General features: G+C 44.5%; 1 protein-coding gene across 4 annotated transcripts in view; it reads right to left on the bottom strand.

Moving 5' to 3' along the window:
• Positions 1-15,788, bottom strand: part of pemt (phosphatidylethanolamine N-methyltransferase) — a 32,997-nt gene extending 17,209 nt beyond the window's left edge. For 3 of the 4 annotated variants that reach the window (XM_083687233.1, XM_083687234.1, XM_083687235.1), the window contains exons 1-3: positions 15,587-15,788; positions 13,635-13,742; positions 3,115-3,230 (exon numbers count right to left, since the gene is read on the bottom strand). In XM_083687233.1, coding sequence (XP_083543359.1) covers positions 3,115-3,230; positions 13,635-13,742; positions 15,587-15,661 — 299 coding nt within the window. In that variant the 5' untranslated portion in view covers positions 15,662-15,788. The remainder of the gene's footprint in view (positions 1-3,114; positions 3,231-13,634; positions 13,743-15,586) is intronic. The other variant, XM_083687236.1, reaches the window with a different exon arrangement.
• Between the last annotated feature and the right edge of the window lie 9,212 nt (positions 15,789-25,000).

The raw sequence follows: 25,000 nt of genomic DNA, 5'->3' as shown, positions 1-25,000 counted from the left end.
CCCACCCTGCCCTGCCCACCTGCCCACGCTGCCCACCACCACCCTGCCCTGCAGGGTCAGTCCAACGGCAACCACAATAACACCGCTCCCATCTTGACCCACTTTCCTTTGCTGTCGACACAATGGTGACGAAGCAAGCTTGACAAATGGCACAAAACGCCACAGGTGAGCAGGCCAAACCCCATCACAGGCCAGGGCTGAGTTGTTGTTTTTTTCTAGGAGATTGCTTTCATTGTGCAGCTTTGTAGAAGAAAGCCAACACGGACAGCCAACAATACCGTGGTAAAGGCAAGAGGAGTTGGACCTGTAGGAGCGTAACACAGACCTAAATGACTATAACACAATCCTAAATGACTATAACACAGACCTAAATGACTATAACACAATCCTAAATGACTATAACACAATCCTAAATGACTATAACACAGACCTAAATGACTATAACACAATCCTAAATGACTATAACACAATCCTAAATGACTATAACACAGACCTAAATGACTATAACACAATCCTAAATGACTATAACACAGACCTAAATGACTATAACACAGACCTAAATGACTATAACACAATCCTAAATGACTATAACACAGACCTAAATGACTATAACACAATCCTAAATGACTATAACACAGACCTAAATGACTATAACACAGACCTAAATGACTATAACACAGACCTAAATGACTGGCAAGAGTGAAAACCACCACATACTGTTCAAGACCAACCTGAGGAACATTTCACAATGAATGCTAATATCATCAGCATCAATGAGTACCTACAGAAAACCAATGGTAACTTTCATGTGTGTTTACCATCTTTATAGATAAATAAGAGGTAGATAAACTCTGAACTGTAGTGGATATTTTCATCCAAAACTTGTATTGATGCAATTACGCAAAGACTAATAATCCAGGAGCTCTGAGTCATCTGCACTCCCAAAGCTAGAGCCCTCTGAGACGTGCTATTTACAGTACAGACACGTAGAGTGTTTATTTCCATACCTGATACAATTCTACAGTAGCTCATCTTTATCGGGGACAATTGCGCACACACACACTACTTTTAATTAAGAATGGAAATGTGACGATTGACGAAATGTGTCAACTGTGGCCAACCACCATGAGGATGAGCTGAGAACAGGGATGTGGGGCACTGGGGGGCAAGAGAGACTGGCATGGCATTCACAAAACATTTCCTACTCCTAATCCTCTGTGTGTGTGTATGTGTGTGTGTGCGTGTGTGCACATTTACATTTATGGCATTTAGCAGACGCCTTTATCCAAAGCGACTTACAACAAATACCAGAATGCTTCAAGCCTAGCTCCAAAGCTGTGACCGGGACTTGAACCTGCGATCCCCTGATCACGGGGCGAGGTACTAAACACTAAGCCACCACTCCTGTGTGTGTGTGTGTGTGTGTGTGTGTGTGTGTTTGGTGTGTGTGTGTTCGATGTGTGTGTGTTCGGTGTGTGTGTGTGTTCGGTGTGTGTGTGTGTGTATGTGGGTGTGTGTGTTCGTGTGTATCTGTGTGTGTGTGTGTGTGTGTGTGTGTATGCGTCCTCTTTCAACTCTGATGCTGAAGGACCTGTTATGTCACCAGCGGGCTCAGGCTGTGTCTGAGGTGAGTTGGCAGTTGGCATCGATCCACACAGTGTGTGTAATGGAGAGAGGAAGGTGAAACTAGTACAAGCCAGCTTGTCCTCATGGTGTACGTCAGAGAGTTATAAATACATGCAAAAGAGCTCTACTTTCCCTGTTTTACCCACAACTCTGAGAGCTTGCATTATCTCTTGAAGGCGTACTGTCAGCTAAGTGAGGACGGAGGCTTTCGCCGTTACAATCTCTGTCATTCTGTGTTTGCTTTCAATCACAACCCTCTCTGCTCAAATAGAAGAGGGGAATACCCTCCACCTCCTCCTACCCCATCCCATCCCACCCCCTCCCACACCTCGCCCCACGTAGAAACCCAGCCGTTGCCAGGCTGTTTTGGCAGACACTTCTCTGAGCCAAGAGGAGAGTGAGGAGTTTGGAGGAGATGTCCATTCCACAACAGCGGAAGGTAACGGGGAAGTCCCACCTGTCTCAGACAACGCAGCTCTGTGTAACACAAGGAGTTCACACAGTAAAGAGTTGAAACGGATCAACTAAACTGTACAGTAGATATGCAAAGAATGAACTGTATCTTATGGAACCGTCTCGGGGACTAATAGCCCTTCCAGAGATTTAAGCTTCAGAAATAACTGTAGATAATCTACATGCTTTTTAACGACATAAACATCACTATGACTGAAACAAGGGGGCAGTTAAAAGTTCTCCGCCACAAAGATTCTTGTCATCCACTGTAACAGCCGTAAATATATGACCTTGGGGTTGATTTGACACATGACCTTTCAAATGCCAAACAAGACCCATTCTCTGTTTATCTCATTGATAATCAATGATAATGACTACTTCGCTTGGAGATAGGGCACGCGCACACGCACACGCACACGCACGCGCACACGCACACGCACATTACAAGTGGGAAATACAGCACAGCGATCGCCACCGGTGCCATAGCAACAAATACATACGCTCTGAAATGGATGTTGGAGTTAAAAGTTGGGGGAGAAGAGGAGGATGAAAAAAAGCAGGAAAAATAAATGTGGGTGTGAGTACTGTATCCAGAGCAGCATGCAGAACATTTGAGATCTGCTCTAACCCTCTTTTATGGTCAGACACCATGGTCAGTAGGCTACATGTTGCCTGGTGCAGCAGTGGGTCTGGTTCCTCTGAACAGGCTTAATAATCAAGTCAGAGTTGAAGAGTGAAAATAAGCAGCAGAACATTTTGTAAGTTGTAAGTTAGGTAAGGTAAGACCCATACATTAGCAATTGGTCTGGTTTGGCGATTGACAACAATGACCTAAGTAATTCATCTAATCTGATTAGAAACGGCAAGTCATTTGGTATGTTTGTTCATTTGGCCATGATTCACTGCTTGACCCCATCAGAGGAGAGGAAAACAGGCTCTGCTTCTCCTTCTGTGCTTTCAGGCTGAGATTCAGTGGGCGGAGGTGGATGAGAATTAAGGAAACCAGACATTGTGTGTGTGTGTGTGTGTCCTCACCTGTGGCTGCGGTAGACATTGAGTAGAATGATGAGGAAGCCCAGACAGTAGCAGGCCAGGTTCGGACCCCCAAACAGTCTGGTCAGACCCTGCGTACGGTGCTCCCAGCGGGCCACCTGGGACAAACAACACAGAACCAACGTCAGACTGCCTCTGGGTCCTATGCAGTCACAGCACCGTAGTATCACGCTTCAGTATGGGATTCTATTCAATAGACTTAACTACTGTACACTATGGGCTGGGTTACCGAGACACAGATTAATCCTAATCCTAGACTCAATGGTGGTTTTCTATTGAAAACAGGAGAAAGTTCAGTGTTGTCCCTGAAGCCATTGAAAAAGGGACTCCACTAGAACGGATGTACCTGTATATGAGTGCTACTGATGCTACATAGACCATGTTCAACAGGAAAAGTCTTTATTTTTTAGTTCTTCTGTAAGGCCAGTGAGTGACAACCGCCAGACTCAGCCCAGCCTGAGCACATTGTACCCACTTGTTTAGTGACTATTGTTTTTAATTTATTCTGTTTTTACCATCTTCTAGGGTCCTCTGGCTATTATGTTTATCATTACACATTATGTTTTTAATAACTATATGCGCGTTGTTGTTGTTGTTGTTGTATGTTAATTGCTGCTTGTGGGACTAATAAAGTATTTTTGAATTGAATGGAACTGAATCTACCACAGAGATCTGTTTGTCCCATTAGTCCTCATTTGAGAAATGTGCCTTCTTACTTTCATTCCCTCCATCTGAAATCCTTTATTCGGTTTATACAATTACAGCTCTAACATCTTGTATACTCTCATCTTGTCTCTCTCTCTCTCTCTCCTCATTATTTGAATTAAGCGCCCGTCCCTCGCCCATCACTAAAGCTTTTAGGGCTGTAGAGCTGGTAAGGATCTCTTCATGACTACATATGCATCTATTTTCTGCATCACTCTCTTTAACAAAGTGCCCGGGGTGAGCAACAGGAGAGGAGAGGGAGGCAATTATCAGAATTAGTTTCCCCAGCCCTGCCTGGTCTTAGTGTGGACAGTAATTAGAGCAGAGATCTGATTCCTGGACAGAACGCAACAGGCTGGTTCCTCTGTCTCCCCCCCCCCCTCTCTGAGAGGAGAGGAGAGGAGAGGAGAGGAGAAGGGGGGATGGAAGAAGGGGGGAGAGGAGAGGAGGGGAGGGAAGAAGGGGGGAGAGGAGAGGGGAGGGAAGAAGGGGGGATGGAAGAAGGGTGGAGAGGAGAGGAGAGGAGAGGAGGGGAGAGGAGAGGAGGGAAGAAGGGGGGAGAGGAGAGGAGAGGAGAGGAGAGGAGAGGAGAGGAGAGGAGAGCTATGCAGGCTAATGGGGGAAGTGGAGACAGTGATTGCATTAGCGTCTCCAGACATGGAGGGTTAGACTGGGAGAGAGAGGGCATCTGGAGGGCAGAGGAAGGTGGTCTGGTCTGAACATTAGTATTAGTGTGTGAGTCTCAATATAAATCAATTTTCAGGGGAAAACACTCCAAAAGCACTTCACATTCTAAAATGAACTATGAACCTTTCATTTCGACTAACATCTAGGTGGTAATGTACTTAGCATCCAACCAAGAGGAAGGTCACAGTACATTACGCCTTGATTGCAGGGACCATAACAATATGTTTATATGCTACAACGGAGAAAACCCGGGAGTATGAGAGAGTCATTTGTCCATACATAGATACTGCAAACCAAATTCTGCCTCCATTTTCTCCAAGGCTCCTAGACTCATAACTCATCACTCATCATAGGAAACTTGGTTACGTCGGTTACGTAAGTCACATCGGTCATTGTTGATGGTCATGGAGAAGATGTGTCAGATGGAGTACAGAGATAACTAACTGTATAGAGCAGGGGTGCCCACACTTTTTCGGCTTGCGAGCTACTTTCAAAATGACCAGGTCAAAATGATCTACCTACATTAAAAAATGCTAAATATATATTGTGAAATATATACATGCGAATGCATGGTGACACGTGGCCCGTAGAAGAGAAGCGATCTCAGACTGGCCGCATTGTACGTCAATCAAGTGGCTCACTCACACTGGCTCAATTGCCTCGTACTGCGCTGAAGCACAAATGTCCGTCGTAAAAAAAAAAATGTTTTAATGTCACGCGATCGACCCGCACTACTCTCGCGATCGACCGGTCGATCGTAATCGACGTATTGGGCACCCCTGGTATAGAGTATGTTGACTGTAACAGAACTACGCCTCCATTGTTGTGTGTGTGCATCCAAGGTTTATGTCACTCAGAGTTACATTTACATTACATTTATTTATTCTTCAGAAGAATGTTTGACCACGAGACAAATTAAATCTAGTGCACAGTAACAACTCATCAATAAAACACGACGTAGCATTTTCTGTCTTAGTCGTATGCGGTATGAATACATGTTTACAACTGTACAGGATCTAACCATTGCACTATTATAATACACTGTATAAATAACTGGATGAAGTGAACGAATGAAGAAAATTCATGTTAATGGGCGCTGGCATAGCGCTCATAGCGACATCTGATTGGTGGCACCAACGCAGACGCAGCCCGTTGCTTGAGTAGAGGCATATTTCGTCTCTCAGCAGGACTGCTCCCCTGGCTCTAACAAGGAGCTCGGAGCTGATATGAAAGCTCTGGCAACTCTGCTGTAATAACCCTCTACGAAGCGACCATGGGCTCTATAAATAGACGCTGGTTTACAGGTCCCTCATTGGTAGGTTTAACTAGGTGTTATCAAGGCCCATCAATGTGCACTGTGACAAGCAGCCCTTTCTAAATGTAATCCAGGTTTAGGAAACAGGCCAGACCAGCCACTCCATCCAGTCACTTAAAGCTGGATGTATTTCTGACACCCTGGGCCCTGGCTGGACTGTGATACAGAGCATTAGGAGGTCTTGACTGGGTGGACAGGGTACTCTGGTACAGGGTACTCTGGTGTCTCAATGGGTAACAGCCTGGCTCCCCTGGGCCTCAACTCTGGCTAGGGCCCTAGATCCTGCTTAATCACCACCTGGGATTCATCCACTGGATTAATGCACGGTCGCGCTCCGTCCCCCAGTGGAAGTAGAAGGGGACAGAACATGCCCTGATCACATGCACAACGGTTAGTAATTAGACCCCCCTACGGTAATATTATTTAACCCCTTTAGAATGACTTTTATTGAGAGGGGAAATTAGCATATTAATAACAGATCTGATAGGATATGGGCACAGAGGGTTGTCTTCTAAACGTGTGTCACATCCTGAACGTGACCGAATAAATCGGTGTTGTATTTAATTGTTTGTTTACTTGTCAAGGACAATGTACTGTACAACATGTCTTAGCACCAGATTTAGCGACAGTAGATAGCTAATTTTCATCTGTAAACAATCAACAACAATACAATACTACAATATAACACATTATTAAAAAAATACAAATGTACAGCTATACGGCAACAGACAATATAATCAGAGTTTAAAATGTCCCTGTGATGAAATCTATATTGTACTCCATACTGTACGTAACCGAGTTGAGATTGTAAACTCATTCCTCACGCTGAAATACCCCCACCAGCCCCTTTAGCTTTTTGTTGGTGTACAGTAACTGGTTAACGTCAGGCACTGCGGAGGGCGTTCACTTGTGTTGGCGTTATACTGTAGACGATGTAGGTTTGCGACTTGTGCGTGTACATTGTGCGAGGAAGCAACGCCTGTGGCATGTACACTATCACAAAGCCAAGACTGTTTTTTCTTAGAAATTCTACTGCTACTTTCTTTCCCCTCAAGGTGTGTGTCATTTATATCACGCAGTGACCTTATGTCCCTCGAAATACAATGTCATAACTCATCAAACCTTAGCCTTGGGACGGGCGGGGAAATATATGCGGCAGAGAAAACGTGTACTGGAGGGTCATATCAGTTTGTTATTGCTGTTGAAATGTAACTGGGTCATAAAGAGGGCACTTAAGAAATAGGGAAGATAGAGAAACTCATTTCAGGGCTGACAGTCTGTTTTACCCAGCATCCACCTGTGACCTGGTCTCCACTCAGCAGGAGGCGAGGGCGCCGGGGGCGTGAATCCTCTCTGAAACCCAATCCAACAAAAACAACAGAGATCCTGCAACCGTCTCCATGCAACCGCTGTGTTCTCTCCTGCGGTATCAGGAATCAGGCTATAGGGAGCATGGGTAAGCTTGAGGACACACACACACACACCCACCCACACTGACCCCCACACCCACCCACCCACCCACAGGTTTAACAGGTACCCTACATTTTGTGCAGGAGCTCAAAATGATCAGTCTAATGAATCAAGAACACATTAAATGCTCAGTAGAATCCTGAATATCGCAGATACTGTAACCTTGAATATTCAAATTCAAGAGGATTGGCTATGGGTTTACAACATGCAGTATCTACTGGTCCGTATTATTTTAAACCATTAGCTCGTAAAACAGTCAAATGGCCTAATTGTTGAGGTGACCATAATATTCATACTTTCGAGACTGGTCCTGCTCTGAACCCTACCACTGGGCAGTTGTTATAGTACAAAAAATGCTTACAGGACATGGGCTGATGGGTGGAGTGGTTTGTTGCCCAGCTGCAGATATGGGTCATGGGAGGAAAGCACACGGGTGGACATGGACAAACGCAAAACAAAAGGTAAGAAGGGAGTTGTCAAATGGTCCAAATCTGTTAGAATCTATAGCAGAGCAGGCTGACATTATCACTATGTTAGATAGTCAGGCCTACTGTAAGTCAGTCAGAAGCACAGTGACCTCCAGAGGAACACCAACCACAGGGAAGAGGCTGGGTGTGAGAGAGTGTGTGTGTGTGTGTGTGTGTGTGTGTGTGTGTGTGTGTGTGTGTGTGTGTGTGTTTGTGTTGGCCGCAGAGCTGTCGTCCACAAGAATGCTAACCTCCCCACACTCTAAATTCAGCTAATAAACAAATCACTGCTTGAAGCTTATGATTCAGGCTGGTAATTAGTCTAAATATAACTCTAATTAAGTTTGAGCTGGAATACAAAGGGATCATGGGCTCATATTCTGTGCGTCAGTAAATAACAGCATCTATTTGCATCTTAGCAATGAAAATGTGTGTAATTGTCAACAAGTTGACATGCCTTGACAAGGTGTGGTTCTGAAATGAAAGTAATTACAAAGCAACCTTGAGACAAAAACAACACTACAACATTGACATCAGCAAACAATAGTGAGTCATAATCAACAGTGTTATCTGAAGATGCAGTGCCTCTGATATACTGACAACCACTCCATTCAAACCATTCAAATGAGGATTCCTGGAAAAAAGAGCCAGCTGTCACTCACAAGCATTCAAGGCTGCATTGCCCTCAGTGCTCTCTCTCTCCCTTCCCTGCTTCTCCCCCCTCTCTCTCCCTTCCCTGCTTCTCCCCCCTCTCTCTCCCTTCCCTGCTTCTCCCCCCTCTCTCTCCCTTCCCTGCTTCTCCCCCCTCTCTCCCTTCCCTGCTTCTCCTCCCTCTCTCTCCCTTCCCTGCTTCTCCCCCCTCTCTCTCCCTTCCCTGCTTCTCCTCTCTCTCTCTCCATTCCCTGCTTCTCCCCCCTCTCTCTCCCTTCCCTCAGTCTCTGTCTGTCTCTGTGTCTCTCTCTCTGTATGTCTCTGTGTGTATGCCTCTTCACTTTCCCTCCGGGGAGTGGGCCTTATGTAACCGGGCCCTGCTGGCTGATTGGCCTGCTGGTGATGTGCCCATGTTCTACCCCTGTCTATATGAGAGGCTCCTTAAGGTGTGCCTAGTGAGGCACTTAGAGAATATGTGAAAGCAGAAGGGTGCTGAGTGGAGGGAGAGTGCCAGAGAGGCTCTGCACAATGCTTGCCACAATGCTTCTTCAGGCAACATGCAACACTGTTATGTCAGAAGCTCTCCGAAGGTGTGTGTGAGTGTGTTCGATGAGTGGGCCCGGCGCTGAGTTTGTGAAAGGGCGAGCTGTGCCAGTGTGTGTACCTTTTCAGCTCATCTATATATGGAAAGTGTCATTTTGGGGGGAAGAGAAGTGTTTTCCTACATAGGTTTTCGAGCATGTGGGGCTGTTCATGCTATAATCTTGGAACCCAGAATCTTGGAACCCAGAATATCAGCTTTTGAATGAGAAGACTTTCTGAGGTTGTCAACCATGTCCCTCCCGCTCTGCCCCTGCCATTCTGCCCTGCCCTACGTTTATAACCCAATTTGCACACATTGCACAAAATGAAAACACACAGTTAACTGAATATGTTTTAGATGCCATCATTTCGCAGGTGAGCACTGTGCATTCAAATTCACCTGAGAACACCTCCCAGTCCATCAGACTCTCCATTGAAATGGAGGGTCTGACTTAGCGAGGCTATTTGTTTAATATAACTTGACTGTGAAAGTTAGCAGTGTTATACTACTGTTTCCTCTTTTGGGGTTGTGAACCTGGTCGGAGTGGTTCACGCTGTAACCAGGGGAGGCTGGTGGAGGTGGAAATCGGAGGACGGGCTCATTGTAATGCATGGAATGGAATAAGGAATGGCATCAAAGTTTGATACCACTCCTCATTCCGTTCCACCAGCCTCCTTCGCTGCTGCAATCTGTAATGTGTAATCTGGCTGACGGGAACGCCACATGACGCTAGCCGAGGAGTTGGACATCACAGATAAGAGAGAGGCACAGGCCGACCTCATCTTGACCGTGATATCAGCATGGTCTGGAGCATGTCCAAGGGGAACACCAGTACTGTAAGACCTGTAGGTATACTACAGCAGGAGGCTGAGCTCAGCAAATCACAGACCTAAAGAATGTCACTACTCTGCATAGGTCCCTACACACAGACCAGTGTTAAGCCTGGCACATCACCTCTTTGTATAACGTGCTACGACTACACACACACCACACCACACCACACACACCTATTGAAGGTTTCTGCATACTGTAGCTACAGTACACACAGACCTCAGCTCTCTCACCTCTGCAACTCTCACTTTTACTGTGAACCACTGGAAATATACGTAGTTGTTTCTAAGGCAACAACCAAATTTTTTTTTTTTTTTAAATAGGTCTAACAACCAAACTGACGCATCCAACGTACCGTCCTTAACATTTTGGTGCATTTACAATTGAAAAATGTTGTGTGCTCATTTCCTCATTTGCAGTCTAAACTCAGCTCGAGTGAGATGTTTGCGTAAGTCACCTCTACCCTTTCCAACACAGCCTCAGATGTGCCCTAAAAGGTGCCTGAAGTACCTATCTGTGTGTCGTTCAGCTGCAGAACAAGGGCATGGCAGGGGGATGCATATTAGAACCTTTCTCCAACACCACTTCAATGGTTTCAAGTTCTTTTTAAGTGCACAGAGAGAAACCCAAAACTCACCACGAAAGAACTAAAAGGTTTCACTATGACCAAAGTCAAGAGAAAAAAAGAAAAAAAGAAATACAATTACTTATGAATTCATTATTGGTCAACTGATCCCCAAAGGGAGAGATTGGACCTTAGCCTGTTTGTACAGCTCTCCCGTAAGAAAGACACATGTTGACCTCAAAGGACCATGTGAATAAATGAATGTTCAAACAAAAAAAATAATCAATACAGGTCATTGATTATGTATTAGTTTATACGCATATACTCTTGTATTCAGACTCACTCCTTTACATGAGATTTAGAACACGGCCCTGCCTGTGCCATTTGAAATAAAACAAGTCAGACTCTAAGTCAATAGTGTTTTGGTGTTTCAATAATATCTCTGGGTCCAAACACAGATAATGCGGTACCTAACCAGATGTTAAGAGTGAGAGTTTATAGAACGGCAGATAAACTCTTTGAGATGTTGTATTTATTGTCATCTATAACAACATGGTCAGATACTCTTAATTCTCTGGGAGGTCTGGTTGTCTGTTTTACTCTGCTACTCAAGAGGGTGCTGTTAATTTGTTCAATTCGATTGGGGTTAAAAAATAATCCAACACTGACGTTTCTATATCTAAAGGAGCTGCAAAGCCAAATGTGACTGCGTCTGCGTCGCAACAGTAATATTGACAAATGTGGAGCGAGGTTAGAACAGATTGTGCTAACATGGAGAGAAGAGGCAGAGCAAACAACGGTACCCATGAGACTCTTTGTTGTACCAAGGCCACAGGCAACATCTCTCTAGAGGAGAGATGTGTCATCCGCTCAGATCATCCTGTGAGTCTCACAATGCCTTTCCTGTCCAGAAGGAGGATTAAAGTGAGAGATTGCAACAATGACTCCTTGGAAAGTGAAACTGAGTGTCATTCTAGGGGATCAAAGACAATTCGATCAAATCAACACCCTCTTAGGAGATGCACTGTACACAGTGTGATGGACGTAGCATCCCTGCTCTCTACTCTCCTCTGTCTCATCACACACCCACACACACCCACACACACAGACACGCACACGCCTCTCTTATTAGTCTTCCGGCAACTGGCAACTTCCTGTGTGTCCCTCTTGTGATTCCGAGGTTCCCTGTAGCTGGGTCGAGAGTAGCACACGTGCGAGGGAACATCAAAGGCGCTATCATCAGACTACAGAGATAATTACAGGTATAAATATGTACCGTAATGAGATCATCAAAGGTATCATTTGTTGAGTAATGAACATCGCACGCAGGAGGCCGGCCCCCTGCAGCCAAACATCCCACGACGGAGGGGCACAATGAGGAAGTGACATCATCGAAGATGAAATCCCAGGTGTAATTCTAGCCTCGTGGCGAAACAATTAGAGAAGGAGCCTCACAAGCGTCCTGTGTGTTGTTGGATGTGTTCATTAGGATGTGATGCAGACTACCGTTTGCTCGTTTCTGAACTCGTAAGGAGTGGTCCGTACAGTGGTACAACTCTTTGAAACACACATTCACAAACACACACATACACAGACAGTATACACACGCATCTACACACGCACACACAGACACGCTCATACTCTGACGCAGACACACGCGCACACACGTCTGTTATGGTAACACAATCCAAGAACCCCTCCCACAGAGACAAGAAACAGAAGATCCCCAGCTCGATTGAGCTACACCAAGAACATCACAAACACTGTTTTTGTAAACTAAGCCCAGAATATTACAACCGCAGCCTAACCAAGACAGTTGAACCCATTCAGCCAGCTGTTGACGGAGAGGACAGGGGGGCGGTGGGTGGGACCAGGGCCTCAAAGGCAGGCTGTACCCTGCTCGGTGTGAAAAGGGCAGTGATGGGTGGGGGCTGGTACGTCCTAATCCTCCCTCTGCCTCTGTCAGAGGAACACGGCTCTCCGTGTCTCCGTTTCTAGGGGGAACACTGCGTTCTGCACGCCACTTGTTATGCAAAGAGCACAAGTGTGCTGAACGAAGGCTCCTTTCCACAGGGTTACTGTACCTTCGCTGTGTCCCCCTGCTTAACAGAGACACTGACGTGTTCCTGGACACACACACACACACACACACACACACACACACACACACACACACACACCGACCTACAGAGACACAGACACAGACATGCACATGCGTACACACATACACACACAGCACATCACCTCTTTGTATAAAGTACTACGACTACACACACATAAACACACACACGCATGTCAACCTAACCCTGTGGGACACCTCTGCATCTGGATCTCGATGAGAGGAACAGGGTGATAACTGCTCACCTGAGGGACACAGGTTTGTACCTCCAGACACACTGTACTTGACACTCCAGACACACTGTACTCTGTACACTGTACACTGTACATGACCGGAACATTTCATGTGCAAGTATAGGCCACACAGAGTCTCTCTCTACTTCAGCTGCTTTTTTCCAGGAAGGTCACTTTAGGTGTGCAGAAGAAGGTTTCTATTCACAATATTTGTATTTTTCTTAGTACTCGGGTCCTTTGGACATTTCAACCTGGCTGTACTGTGGGGGAACATGACTCACACAGTACCTGTTTCCCCCTGCAGGCTGGGGAAAAGAACACACTTGGTGACGGAGAACAGGGACAAAATCTAGCGGAGAGAAACGTGACGGAAAAGCTCACCATCTGCCAAGCAGCAATGGAGTCAACTCAATGAAGCAGTGTAGGCCCTTCAGTCAATGGGCCGTGAGGCCTCTATTTCCGTGTGTATTGGGACATACGTACACCATATGGCATATGGAGAGGGCCAGCTTACGTCAGAGGGCCAGAGGGACTCCACAGGCTACAGGCAAACACGCAGGCCACCTGTGTGAATGTGAGGTGGGGGGGGAGGACCCCTATGACCACTCTAAATATTAATCTCTCTCTTCTCTCTCTCTCCCTTTCTTTCTTTCTCCCTCCCTCCCTCCCTCTGTCCTTCCCTCCAATCAGAAGGATCGCTCCAAATGAGCTGATACATGTTAATGTACAAGTAACCCATTATTTTACAAGCCTGGTATTAGGCAGGTGCCTACTTAGAACTATTTGGTAAAATGACCTATTATTACTTAATAACTGCATATTAATTACGATTGCTGTTTGTTTTAGATTCACATCGTGCCTTGCTACTTCACTCACCACATTCCAGAAAAAAGGGTTAAACATGATGGCGATGACGGCCACGCAGAACCTGGGGTCCCACACGTCTACGAGCTTCGTGACATCCTCCATTACAGACATGTCCATCTGAGAAACACACACAAAGAGAGATATACAGACATGTCCATCTGAGAAACACACACAAAGACAGAGATATACAGACATGTCCATCTGAGAAACACACACAAAGACAGATATAGACATGTCCAGACATATGAGAGAGAGAGAGAGAGAGAGAGAGAGAGAGAGAGAGAGAGAGAGAGAGAGAGAGAGAGAGAGATACAGGACATGGGATAAGACCAATGCTTGTGAGTTTTCTTTTTGTTTAAAGAGGGATTCGTTTTTAAGGGGAGCATGAATGAATTTGAAATGTGTGTCCCAATAATGACCGACTGTGATCTCAATATGACTGACTGAGTAAAGGACCGTTTCAGATACCATCAAATACTTTACAGTATATTAAAGCAGAGGTTTCAAACAAACCGAGATCCCTGCATGACTGAATGACAACAGCCTATCCATTCCCAGCTCAAACACAAATCCTCCTGTTAGCTTATTTGGGTTTCCCCAGACAGAGAGGGCTACTGTCCATCTCCTCCACCTGATACTCTCCTCTCCTCCACCTGCTTTTACGGTTGTCACAGTTACCCCTGCTGACGACAGAGAGATCACAAAGCAGCCTTGAAGTCTCTCCCGCCCTCTGATTTATGATTTGTTTAGGGAGAGGACCGGGGTAAAGTGATCTCAAAGCTAAACTCACCTTGCGATGGCGAACAAGCAAGCTCACTGTTAATCGTATTGTAGGAAGCGAGGAAAACGTCAGATAGTTCAGATAGCACAAGCCCCTGGTGACACACAACAGTGAAGTATGAACTCACGTAACCTAAATGAACAGTCCTGTGCACAACGCTTCATCTTTGTCCAGGTAGCGTTCAAAACAAAGAGGCTTATCAAAAGTAATGGGATGACACTGAAAATAGTCTTGAGTGCTATATTAAACATCTGTAAAGCCCTTCCTTTCATTTCTTCCTTCAGTTTTTCTATTTTCCACACTTGTGAGGACTATTTTAGAATAGCCTATGTAAGTATGCCACTTCAAAGAACAGCATGGGACAAGGAGAAAATTAGACCTAGGGTTCTTTTTTCACAACGATCACATTGTATTGATTACTCTTCACAAGTCTCACAGTTGGCCATTAGTGGAACTTCACTCAACAATGATTGTACCTGTTATAAATAAACTAGTCAAAGCATGCATGCGAGGGCGCTGCGTGCTAAAAAGCCTTGCCTCTATCAGCACTACACAATGGGAGCACAATAGAACGCAACTCTCCTCTGGCCACAATAAGACATCAACTTCACAGCACGTTTAATAACGTTCTTACATGGTCGCCATTGAGTCTAGAGCTTTACAGTTGATCTATTTTTGGTGCATCAACTTACTCTATATCTGCTTTGGTGAAAATTAAGTTTGTTTTGCATATTAAGAGATCTTAATATGCATCTTCAAAGTACTATTTACCACCCACACACATACACAAAGACCTATAAGTCTAAATAAGTAAAACTAACCATTAACTACTGTTCTTAATACAGTACAGCGCATGGGCAGTAGGCTCTTGCATGAGTTACATGTCATTGCATAGTTGCTAAGAGGCTGACAATATTGCTCTCACCAACATCTCACCACCGACGCGAGACGAAACCACATATTAAAATGCACATGAATGCATAGCAGTGTTGCCACGGTGGCAATTAAATAATGTTAATACGTTATTTCTGTAGTGTTATGTTGCTAATCTACAATGTGGGGAATGAGACCTCGCAGCTACGTGGGCTGTGGGCGAGTAGACCTTCCCACTTTTTGCGCTCTCGGATTGTCATGTGGTACTTTTGATGCACACACTTCCACATCAGTCATTCAGTTGTACCTTACTGTAATCCACGTTATTCAGCCCTCCGCAACAATCCAGCACGGAATTTGTCACCACGGAAACACCGTTCATATAGTACACACACCACGGCCGACCTAAAGAGAATGTGAGCGTTTGCTTTATCTAGCAGAGGGCGACAACACATTTCACAATTACTGGTTCCAATGCTGTAGTTTCGGGGACGATATAATAACTCTGTTTATCTATCGCTGGATAGATATGACAGACAGGTCTGACCCAGAAACGAGTCAGGCAGCGCGGTGCCTTCTGGGTAACGTGGTTCAAAGTTCAGCGTCATTGATTGACCAAATGTGCATCAGTTGCCTACAGTTGAAATGAATTGCATACCGCATGACAATTTGAGAGACACCATTTGTAATGTTGTTGAATCCCCAATGATATGAGTGTGAAATTGAAGAATTACATGTTGCCTCAGTAGTGCCACCCACTGTCATAATATGCGTGTTGCCAATAAATTACCTCTTCACCTCTTCACCTCTTTACCCCCACTACCCCCCTGTACAAGTTTCTCTCCTGTTAATAAAAACAAATTTTAAAAATTGTGACTGCCTATGGCCCCTGGTCTGAGCATTGATTACTTAATCTTATGATGACTGATGGATAGATGATTCACTTAGTAAACAAATGCAAGTGCTTTGGATAAAGGTGTCTGCTAAATGCTATAAATGTAATGTAAATGTAAATGTAAATAAATGCTTGATAGCTGCCTGCCTCCTTTGCTGTAGGCTATGGGTCCTGGACAAATGTGGAGGGATGGACACAGATGGATAGATGGAAGACATTGAATGGGTTAATCAGTTATTCTGTGGAGGAGAGATACATGTTACATTCATAAAGCATTGGATCAGTACGATTGCATTAATAATTGGTTTCCCTAGTAGTACAACATCTTTCTCCAACAGCATGACTGACTGTTTCAACACCATTCACTTACTATCTATTATGGTACTCCCTGCTGATGTTGGTGTCCATCAGATGTGAGCATTTAGTGTGTCTAAGGTCTCCAGCATGCAGAGCCCGCTGAGCACTCTAACTAACCATAGGGGACCCCAGCACGACAGAAGTGTTGATCAGCCCTCCTCTTCCTCCTTTTCCCTCACCTCTCCTGTCCGTCCTCCGTCACCTCTCCCTTCCTCCCTAACCTCCTGCTGTTTGTTTGTATGTATGGTGCCATTATTGCCAGGTCCCTAACCAAGCGAAAGGGACATGAGGCACCACTGAGACATTTAGAAGGTTATCTGAGGGAGCCTTGTCAGTTGTCAAAGTACCCAATACTTGAAGGACAAACTTCACAGAATGATTACCTACCTTTATACATTGTGTATGAATCGTGTTATGTTGTCAAGGTATCTTGAGGGACTATTTCCTCTTAAACCTGAGAAGAGAACACATTATCCTTCTTGGAGAAAAAAATAATAATTACGCCCATCCTGTGGAGTTTTATTTTTCAGAGAATAGAGTCTTCCTCTCTGCTGCAAGTCCAATAAGTACATTTTGGAGGTTGTCTCCTTATTTCAGAGAGCAAGGTACAGTGAAAATATTTATCTGTTCTTTTCTTTTCTTATTTCATCATGTCACTGTTGACTTTCAGTTCACCTCACCTTCCTTCTCAAGTAAGTAGAAAATACATCAGAGAACAGAAAGCAATCAATAAAAATGATGTTTCTAGTGAATGCAGGTTGTCCTTCCTGTCTCAGAGACCATGGTACGGTAAATGTCTTTGTGTTGCTGTTGACCTCAGTTCACCTCCATTTTCCCTCTCAAGTAAGAAGAACATACTACGGCCTGTGGTGTTTTAGTGGCCAAGAAAGATCATTCTCAACTTTACACTGTGTTCTGAAAGATGTCATACGGGGGGAACATGCAGCAGGGTGCTTCATATGGAGACACTATCTGATCCTAGATCTCTATGTGACTGTCTGAATAAACTCTCTAGAGACAGAGAGGTTGGTTAAGGCACATAAATACATGTGACAATCAAGGCAGCATGCAGGGACAACAGCATGACATTCAGAGCAATTGCGTCGTACCGTACATTGGAGGCTGGTGGAGGTAGAAATCGGAGGATGGGCTCAATGTAATGCTTGGAACGAAGGTTCATTATAAACAGCTAGTGATAATTACTGAGAAAGAATGGAAAACATACTGGATATCCACTGATATCTATTGGTGGATTTCTGTGAACGCTCTCTCTCCCTCTCTCCTTGACCGACCATCCATGTCAACAGATGGGGCTCCTTCTCGTTACAATTTAGTCAGGAATGCAGCACCGTCTCGGAGGAGGGCAGTGCTCGTTCGTGTAGGCCTACTCGCAAGAGAACGGGTTGTGCATCAAATCAGCGTCCACATTCACAGTGAGTCACAGCTTGAGCTTGCGTATTGCAGTGTCGAGAACATTTGAAAGATATTGTTGCAATAAGGGGATCACTATCTACAGTATGGCAGGATTCAGCAAAACTGAAACAAAGCAATTACAGTTGTTTTGACAGACAAGCTTGATTTTGTGCAACCATATTTTCTATATAGGGTTATATGTAATTTGCATCATAAGATAAGATAAGATATTACTTTCTTAATCCACAGAGGGGGAAATTTGATTGCACCAGCCAATACATACAACACCAAGTACACAATAAATACATAACAATGTTATGTTTTCATGATGACTAAAGCTGATGATGAATGTGGTGCTTTATTGAATTTGCTAGAAAGGTGTATAGGAAAGGGGACTTTCAGAGAGAGAGGGGGGGGAGGGAGGGAGGGAGGGAGGGAGAAAGACAGATTGATAAAGTGATAGAGGATACAGATACAACAAAGACTAAAGACAGGGAGATGATGGATACGTGATACACTGAGACTGCGATCACTGTATGCTTTATCTCTAATGATCTGGTTACACAGACACACACGAATACTCTCCTCCTCGCAGCAGTGATGTATGACCAGCCACCTCTTTTTACACACACACACACACACACACACAGACACACACACACACACACACACTCACACACACACACACACACACACACACACACACACACACACACACACACACACACACATTAGTCTATGGGACATGTGCAGGCAGACTGCACTCAGCTCCATCCCAAACAACCCCCTTCCTCCTTCGATTTTGACTCTGGCGAGGGACCTGTGGTGTAAGGTACATTACCTACTATGGGGGTAATAGACCAGAGCTAGGGAGCGAGGGAGGAGAGAGCGGAATAGAGAAGGACAGAAAAACTGGGAGAGTTAGAGAGAGCCAGTCAATACCGCCTCTCACATGTAGCGAATCATGCAGCTTTTTCATTATTAGCCATTGATGGGAGTCTTGGGTGTGATGATAGAGGCCACTGCACCCATGCGCCATTCACGCTGCCTGGAGCCTTTTACTGAACTCTAGCCCTACCAACACACAGCTGTGGAGCCAGTGTGCTGCATGAAGGAGAGTGCTGCTCCTGACATGGGGCAACATCAGAGGGCATACTTGAAGGTGTTAAGTGCTCCCACTCCTACATGAGCCGGTGGAGCCTAATCAAATCGACAAAAATACTTTTCCCTTTTTAGCTGCACTCTTCCAAAGGCGGCTGTATTGTGTCTATTTATAGGAAGCCGTTTTTGACTTGCATGTGATGCAGAGTGGTTGGGGTGGTAGTTACCAGAAATGATTTATTTTCCAACTATACTGTTCAAAGATTCAAGATTCAAAGATTCAAAGTGTTTATTATCATATGCACAGTAGAAAACATGTTTCCCTGTACAATGAAATTCTTGCTTCCCCTCACGTTGTCGGTGTGAAATCAGTTAGAATAGGACCAGACGTCTTGTTGATCATCAATGCCTTAAACTCAGGGGAGCACATGCATGGTGTGTTGAGGCACCAGTCAGGTGACACCTCTTGACACTAAGCTATGAATCAGGTTCGGTTCATTATCATCCTTTTGTTGTGGTCCAAAAAAGATCATGTTTATGCTCAGCTGCCAGTTGACATTTGAACCTCCAGAGCCACAGGGGTCACCATGATAGCAGCGCAACACGTGTTATACAGCTGTGTCTGTCTTCAACAGGGGAGGCTAGTGGAGGTAGAAATCAGAGGACGGACTCACACGTGTTTGGTATCATCCCTCATTCCATTCCATGCATTACAATGAGCCCGTCCTCCGAGTTCACAAACAAGGAACCATCCTGGGCTTGTGACCATACATACAGTGATAGACAAAACCAGCCTGGTCTTGTGTCCCCAACAATCGTCACTGTCCAACCGTCTCACTTATATTGTACTGTGTCACTTATTGTCTTGTCCTTACCTCATTGCACTACTGTGTATTTGTATTATTTGTATTATTTGTATTATTTGTATTATTTGTATTAATTGTATTTGGTATGCTGCATTGTCAAGGAACCGAGCCCAAGAATTTTACTCCCTGCACTCGTGTATGAGACGTAACAAATAAACTTGAAACTTGAAACTTGAAACTGGACCACACATACAGTCATAGACAAAACCAGCCTGGTCTTGTGACCATACATACAGTGATAGACAAAACCAGCCTGGTCTTGTGACCATACATACAGTGATAGACAAAACCAGCCTGGTCTTGTGACCATACATACAGCAGGGGAGGCAGTAATCAGGGGACAGACTCATTGCAATGCATGGAATGGAATGGAATGAGGAATGGTGTCAAACACATGTTTTATACCATTCCTCATTCCATTCCATGCATTGCAATGAGCCCGTCCTTAGTCATAGACAAAAAGGGTTCTTCATGTGTCCCTGTAGTAGCACCCTGAGAAGAACCCTTTTGGGTTCCATCATGTACTTTCTTTTTTAAGAGTGTACAGTCATATGCCACGGAGGCTGTAGGTTGGGGTAAGAGAGTCAGACGGGGAATTCTCTGCTGTCGGTTCAAAGTGTTACTCACGCTGCCATCACATTAGAGTTGTCTTCAGTAACTGTTAGACTAGACGTAATATGCTACTCCACACCCTCCGGATGCAGGCAGAGCTCCTGAACAAAGGAGGATCTTCCTATGACTTCAAAGAAGCGTATGAATCAGTATGAGTCACCTGTGCACTGCAGATGTCTACCTCTTGGTAAACCTGTGCATTCCTGTGCAAAGAGTGGATACATATAGAGGTTTCCAACAGCTGTGGGGGCGAGCAGTGCTGTCTGTCAAAATCAGACAGACAAGGTGGTGAAGTCTACCACCTTCCACTCTCAATCTTCCCCAAAGGGATTCTCTGTGCCAGCGCAGACAACCTGTCAGAGTCATCACCACTAAACTCTGGGAAACTCTGTCTCGCTCTCTTTCCACCGTTCTAAATGTCCCTGTGCTGTGTACTGTCTCTATACAGTTACTTAACAGTGCCACCCACACACATTGCCAAGCTATCTCGTCTAGATTCACACAGCTGGAGGCTGCATGATGGATAGATAGATAGATAGATAGATAGATAGATAGATAGATAGATAGATAGATAGATAGATCCCCGAGGGGAAATTAAGGCATTACAGCAGCTCACATCACTTCAAGTGGCAATAGAAATAGAATAAAAATAAAATAAAATAGACATCGGAACATTATATACAGTTAGAACAGTCCAGTATGATTTAACATCCCCCAGCCTGACTCACCCCGATCGAGTCAACCAGAGGAGGAGTTGTATATAGAACATTTCATAGATAAATGCAATGTGTGTGTGTGTGTGTGTGTGTGTGTGTGTGTGTGTGTGTGTGTGTGTGTGTGTGTGTGTGTGTGTGTGTGTGACTCTGGCAAGGCGGTTGTATTCAACCTGAACCACGTGTCAGTCATATATGGATATTTATAGACAATAGGGGCCGTCTGCGTCAGTCAGCCTGCATACCTGTGATAGATTCTATAACAGAGACACGTGCCGCTCACTGCCCACTCGCCACTACAGATGGATTGAATGGGAGTGAATGAGAGAGCTGTGGCAGAGGAGAGAGATACAGAACAAACACCAGGCCTGGTCTGAGTACCCTCAGCACCGTCCTACATGGTCCCCTTTTTGACACAGGAGTTGGCTCTGTTGACAATCACCAGATCTATTGGTCAGGGTGTACGCATTTCCCTTTTCTTTCTCTGTGTTCTGCATAGTGTTAGCCCTACCCCTACCACCATAGACACACAGACTTAGAATTATAACACACACAAACACAATTATACTCTCAAAACAAACTCAAATGAATTCACAGGTGCAAACTTTCCCACAGTCAAACTGAGCACACAAAGGGAATCTAAGGTTATTGAGAGGCAAGGTTATTATACTTCCTGACGGACATTCAAAGACTTGAACGGACAGAGAAAGAGAGAAGGAGACAGAGAGAGAGAGAGAGAGAGAGAGAGAGAGAGGGGGTGTCAGAGAGGGAGTATCTATACTGAGTGAGAGAATGAAGGTTGAGATATTGATTTTAGATCATCACATGTCAAGGAGAATACAGCAAACTGGAACAACACGTGCAGACAAATGTTCCCTTGTCCACCATTGAAACATTTGTTGCCAGGATAACAACAATGGTCTCAGGAGACCACACAAACATGTCTAGTGGCTCTCTCTTTCTCTCTCTTTCTCTCTCTTTCTCTCTCTTTCTCTCTCTTTCTCTCTCTGTCTTACAAGCACACATACATACACACACACATACTGTATTGTATGCATGCATGCACACGTACACACAGACACACACGCACACACACAGATATGCACACACACACACACATACACACACACACACACACACACACACACACACACACACACACACACACACACACACACACACCTCATGAAAGACTACTGTAAAATCAAACAACATTTGTATTGAGATGTTTGAGAGGCCACTTGAGGCACATAATAGAACAGGACAACAAAACACACCCCTCTTCATACAGGGTCAATGACAGCCAGAAGAGCACCAGACATAAGGTTACATAACGATCCGCACGTTGGCTCAATAATACTGAATAATGCCTTACATGTCGTGATTGACATTCTTTACGAGATGATCCTCTCAGAGAACAATGATACATGTAACTGAGGGTTTTGTGACAGTATTGGCTGTTAAATACAGCACTCTGAATGGCTGTAATATCGAACCCTCTGATTGGCTGTTAAATAATGCATGGAACAGAATAAGGAATGGTGTCAAACATTTACATTTACATTTACATTTCTGACATTTAGCAGACGCCTTTATCCAAAGCGACTTAAAACAAATACATTTGTCTAAGTAAGTGAATCATCTATCCATCAGTCATCATAAGAAAAACAAATCCATGCTAGGACCAGGGGCCATTGGCAGTCACAATGCTAGAAGAAGGAAGTAGAAGAAGGAATTACTTATTCTTTTTTTATTTATTTACAGTAGAGAAACTGTACAGGGGAGTAGTGGGGATGAAGAGGTCTTTAGGAGGGACAGTCAAGATGTAGCCTGAAGAGATGGGTCTTCAGTCTACGGCGGAAGATAGGTAGTGACTCTGCAGTCCTGACAGCAGTGGGAAGCTTGTTCCACCAACAGTAAAAAGCCGTGACTGAGTAGCGCGACTGCTGCATCCGCGTAGAGGTGGCGGTGCCAGGTGGCCAGCCGAGGTGGAAGAGCGGAGTGATCAGGCAGGGGTTTGGGGGCTGACCATTGCTTGCAAATAGGGAGGGGCTGTTCCCTTTGACACCCAGTAGGCGAGCACCAGGGTCTTGAATCTTGTCAAAGTGAAGAAGGCCACCTGGAGCTCTGGGAGCATGTAGGTCATTTAGGGTGTCTTGTCCCAGCAGGACTGAACCTATGTCACGTCAGAGAGCCCCAGTTAGATCTACTGTAGGATATCAAGACAGGGATAACGCCAGACAAGGCTGCATGAGGATACAACGTCACGTTTCAAGGTCTAAACCCCAGGGTGACCAATCAAAGACCGATTTTATGTATCTCGACAAATCTGGGATGATAAGGAGAAGAGGAGATCTGTGGTGTTTTGGGTACAAGAGATTATCCAGTTGAAAACTGATCCTCACGGATGCTTAATGACCCCAGTCTTTAATATTTAAGCTATTCTCTTGCACGTGTGTCCTGCCTCTCTGTGTGACACACACACACACACACACACACACACACACACACACACACACCTAAATAGCCATTCAACAAGCCAACGCCTCTCCGAACAAAAAAGTTGAATCGGTTAGAAAATAATCAGTTATTTAAATCCCCATTTGGATTTTATGCTTGATTATAGGTAGGCTAATGATTTTTAGACAGCGGTGGGTTGTTGTATTGATCTCTATTTGCATTGTGGCCACACAAGAAATCAGAGAAGTGCGTCCAATCAATGTTCTTGTTATTTTATACAGGAAGGTAAAGAGACATCCATGGCATACTACACTTATAGGGGAATGAATATCCCACAAAATATGCGCTCATAGCTGAGTGTTTGTATCAGTGAAGACGCCAGAATCACACAGGCGCAATTCATATCTCAGTGCAGCAGTCAAAATGTTGCACTTTGTACAACATTTTTATATTACATAATTCAGGCTATTGGCAAATGGATGTCCATTTGTGGACAACATTGGTCTGATTGATCTGTGCTGGTTTTTAAGCCAAGCCTCTAACCCTCGCCCCTTAGAGTCTGCTGTACCAGTTTGGACTAGTAAGACTGCCTAAGGGAATATTATAATTGGTCCTTTTTGTTTCTTTCACATATCTGATAGTATTCATCATATATCACAGTAATTGTGTGGTCTCATCTGATTGCTTCAAGGTTGTGCAGCCCCTGGCCTGCTGTGGGAAGATGGGTTTGAGGTCAACAGGAAATGAGGTCAGTTTATAGGGGTGAAAGGCTGTAAATGTTTTTCTAGACAACAAAAATATTATTAATGTGGCAGATTTATACAAATCAGATAGCAAGCCATCCTGATTTAGCAAGGATGGTTATCTCTGCAGACAGGAGCAACACAACATTTATTTGTGCCATTGCAGGAAACAAACTGAACTATTTTTTTTCCCCAAGAATATTGCCTATTTCTGACCACTCAGGGAGTAGAGGTTGGACTGGAACTAAAGGTGGAGAGTCAGGCAAGCATGAGCCTATCAGAGCACGACTTGATCATCCAGACAGACAAGACTGAACATTTAAGTCCAGACATTCAGCAAACTACCAAAATGGATAGACAGAAAATTAGGTTAACAGCCCATTGTACAAATAACAGCAAGAAGACATTAAGTCACAAGACAGTAAAAACGTCACATCTGATATTAGCTGATTTTATGCGATAATATTACTGTGCTATAACTTGTGATAAACATTTGTCCTTGTGAACATACAGCAATGTTGTACATACAGTCTTTTCATCCATACCTCAGGACAGCAATTG

This window comes from Argentina silus (assembly GCF_951799395.1).
Source record: "Argentina silus genome assembly, chromosome: 16".
NCBI lineage: Eukaryota > Metazoa > Chordata > Actinopteri > Argentiniformes > Argentinidae > Argentina > Argentina silus.
This window is presented reverse-complemented; position numbering and strand designations above follow the sequence as displayed.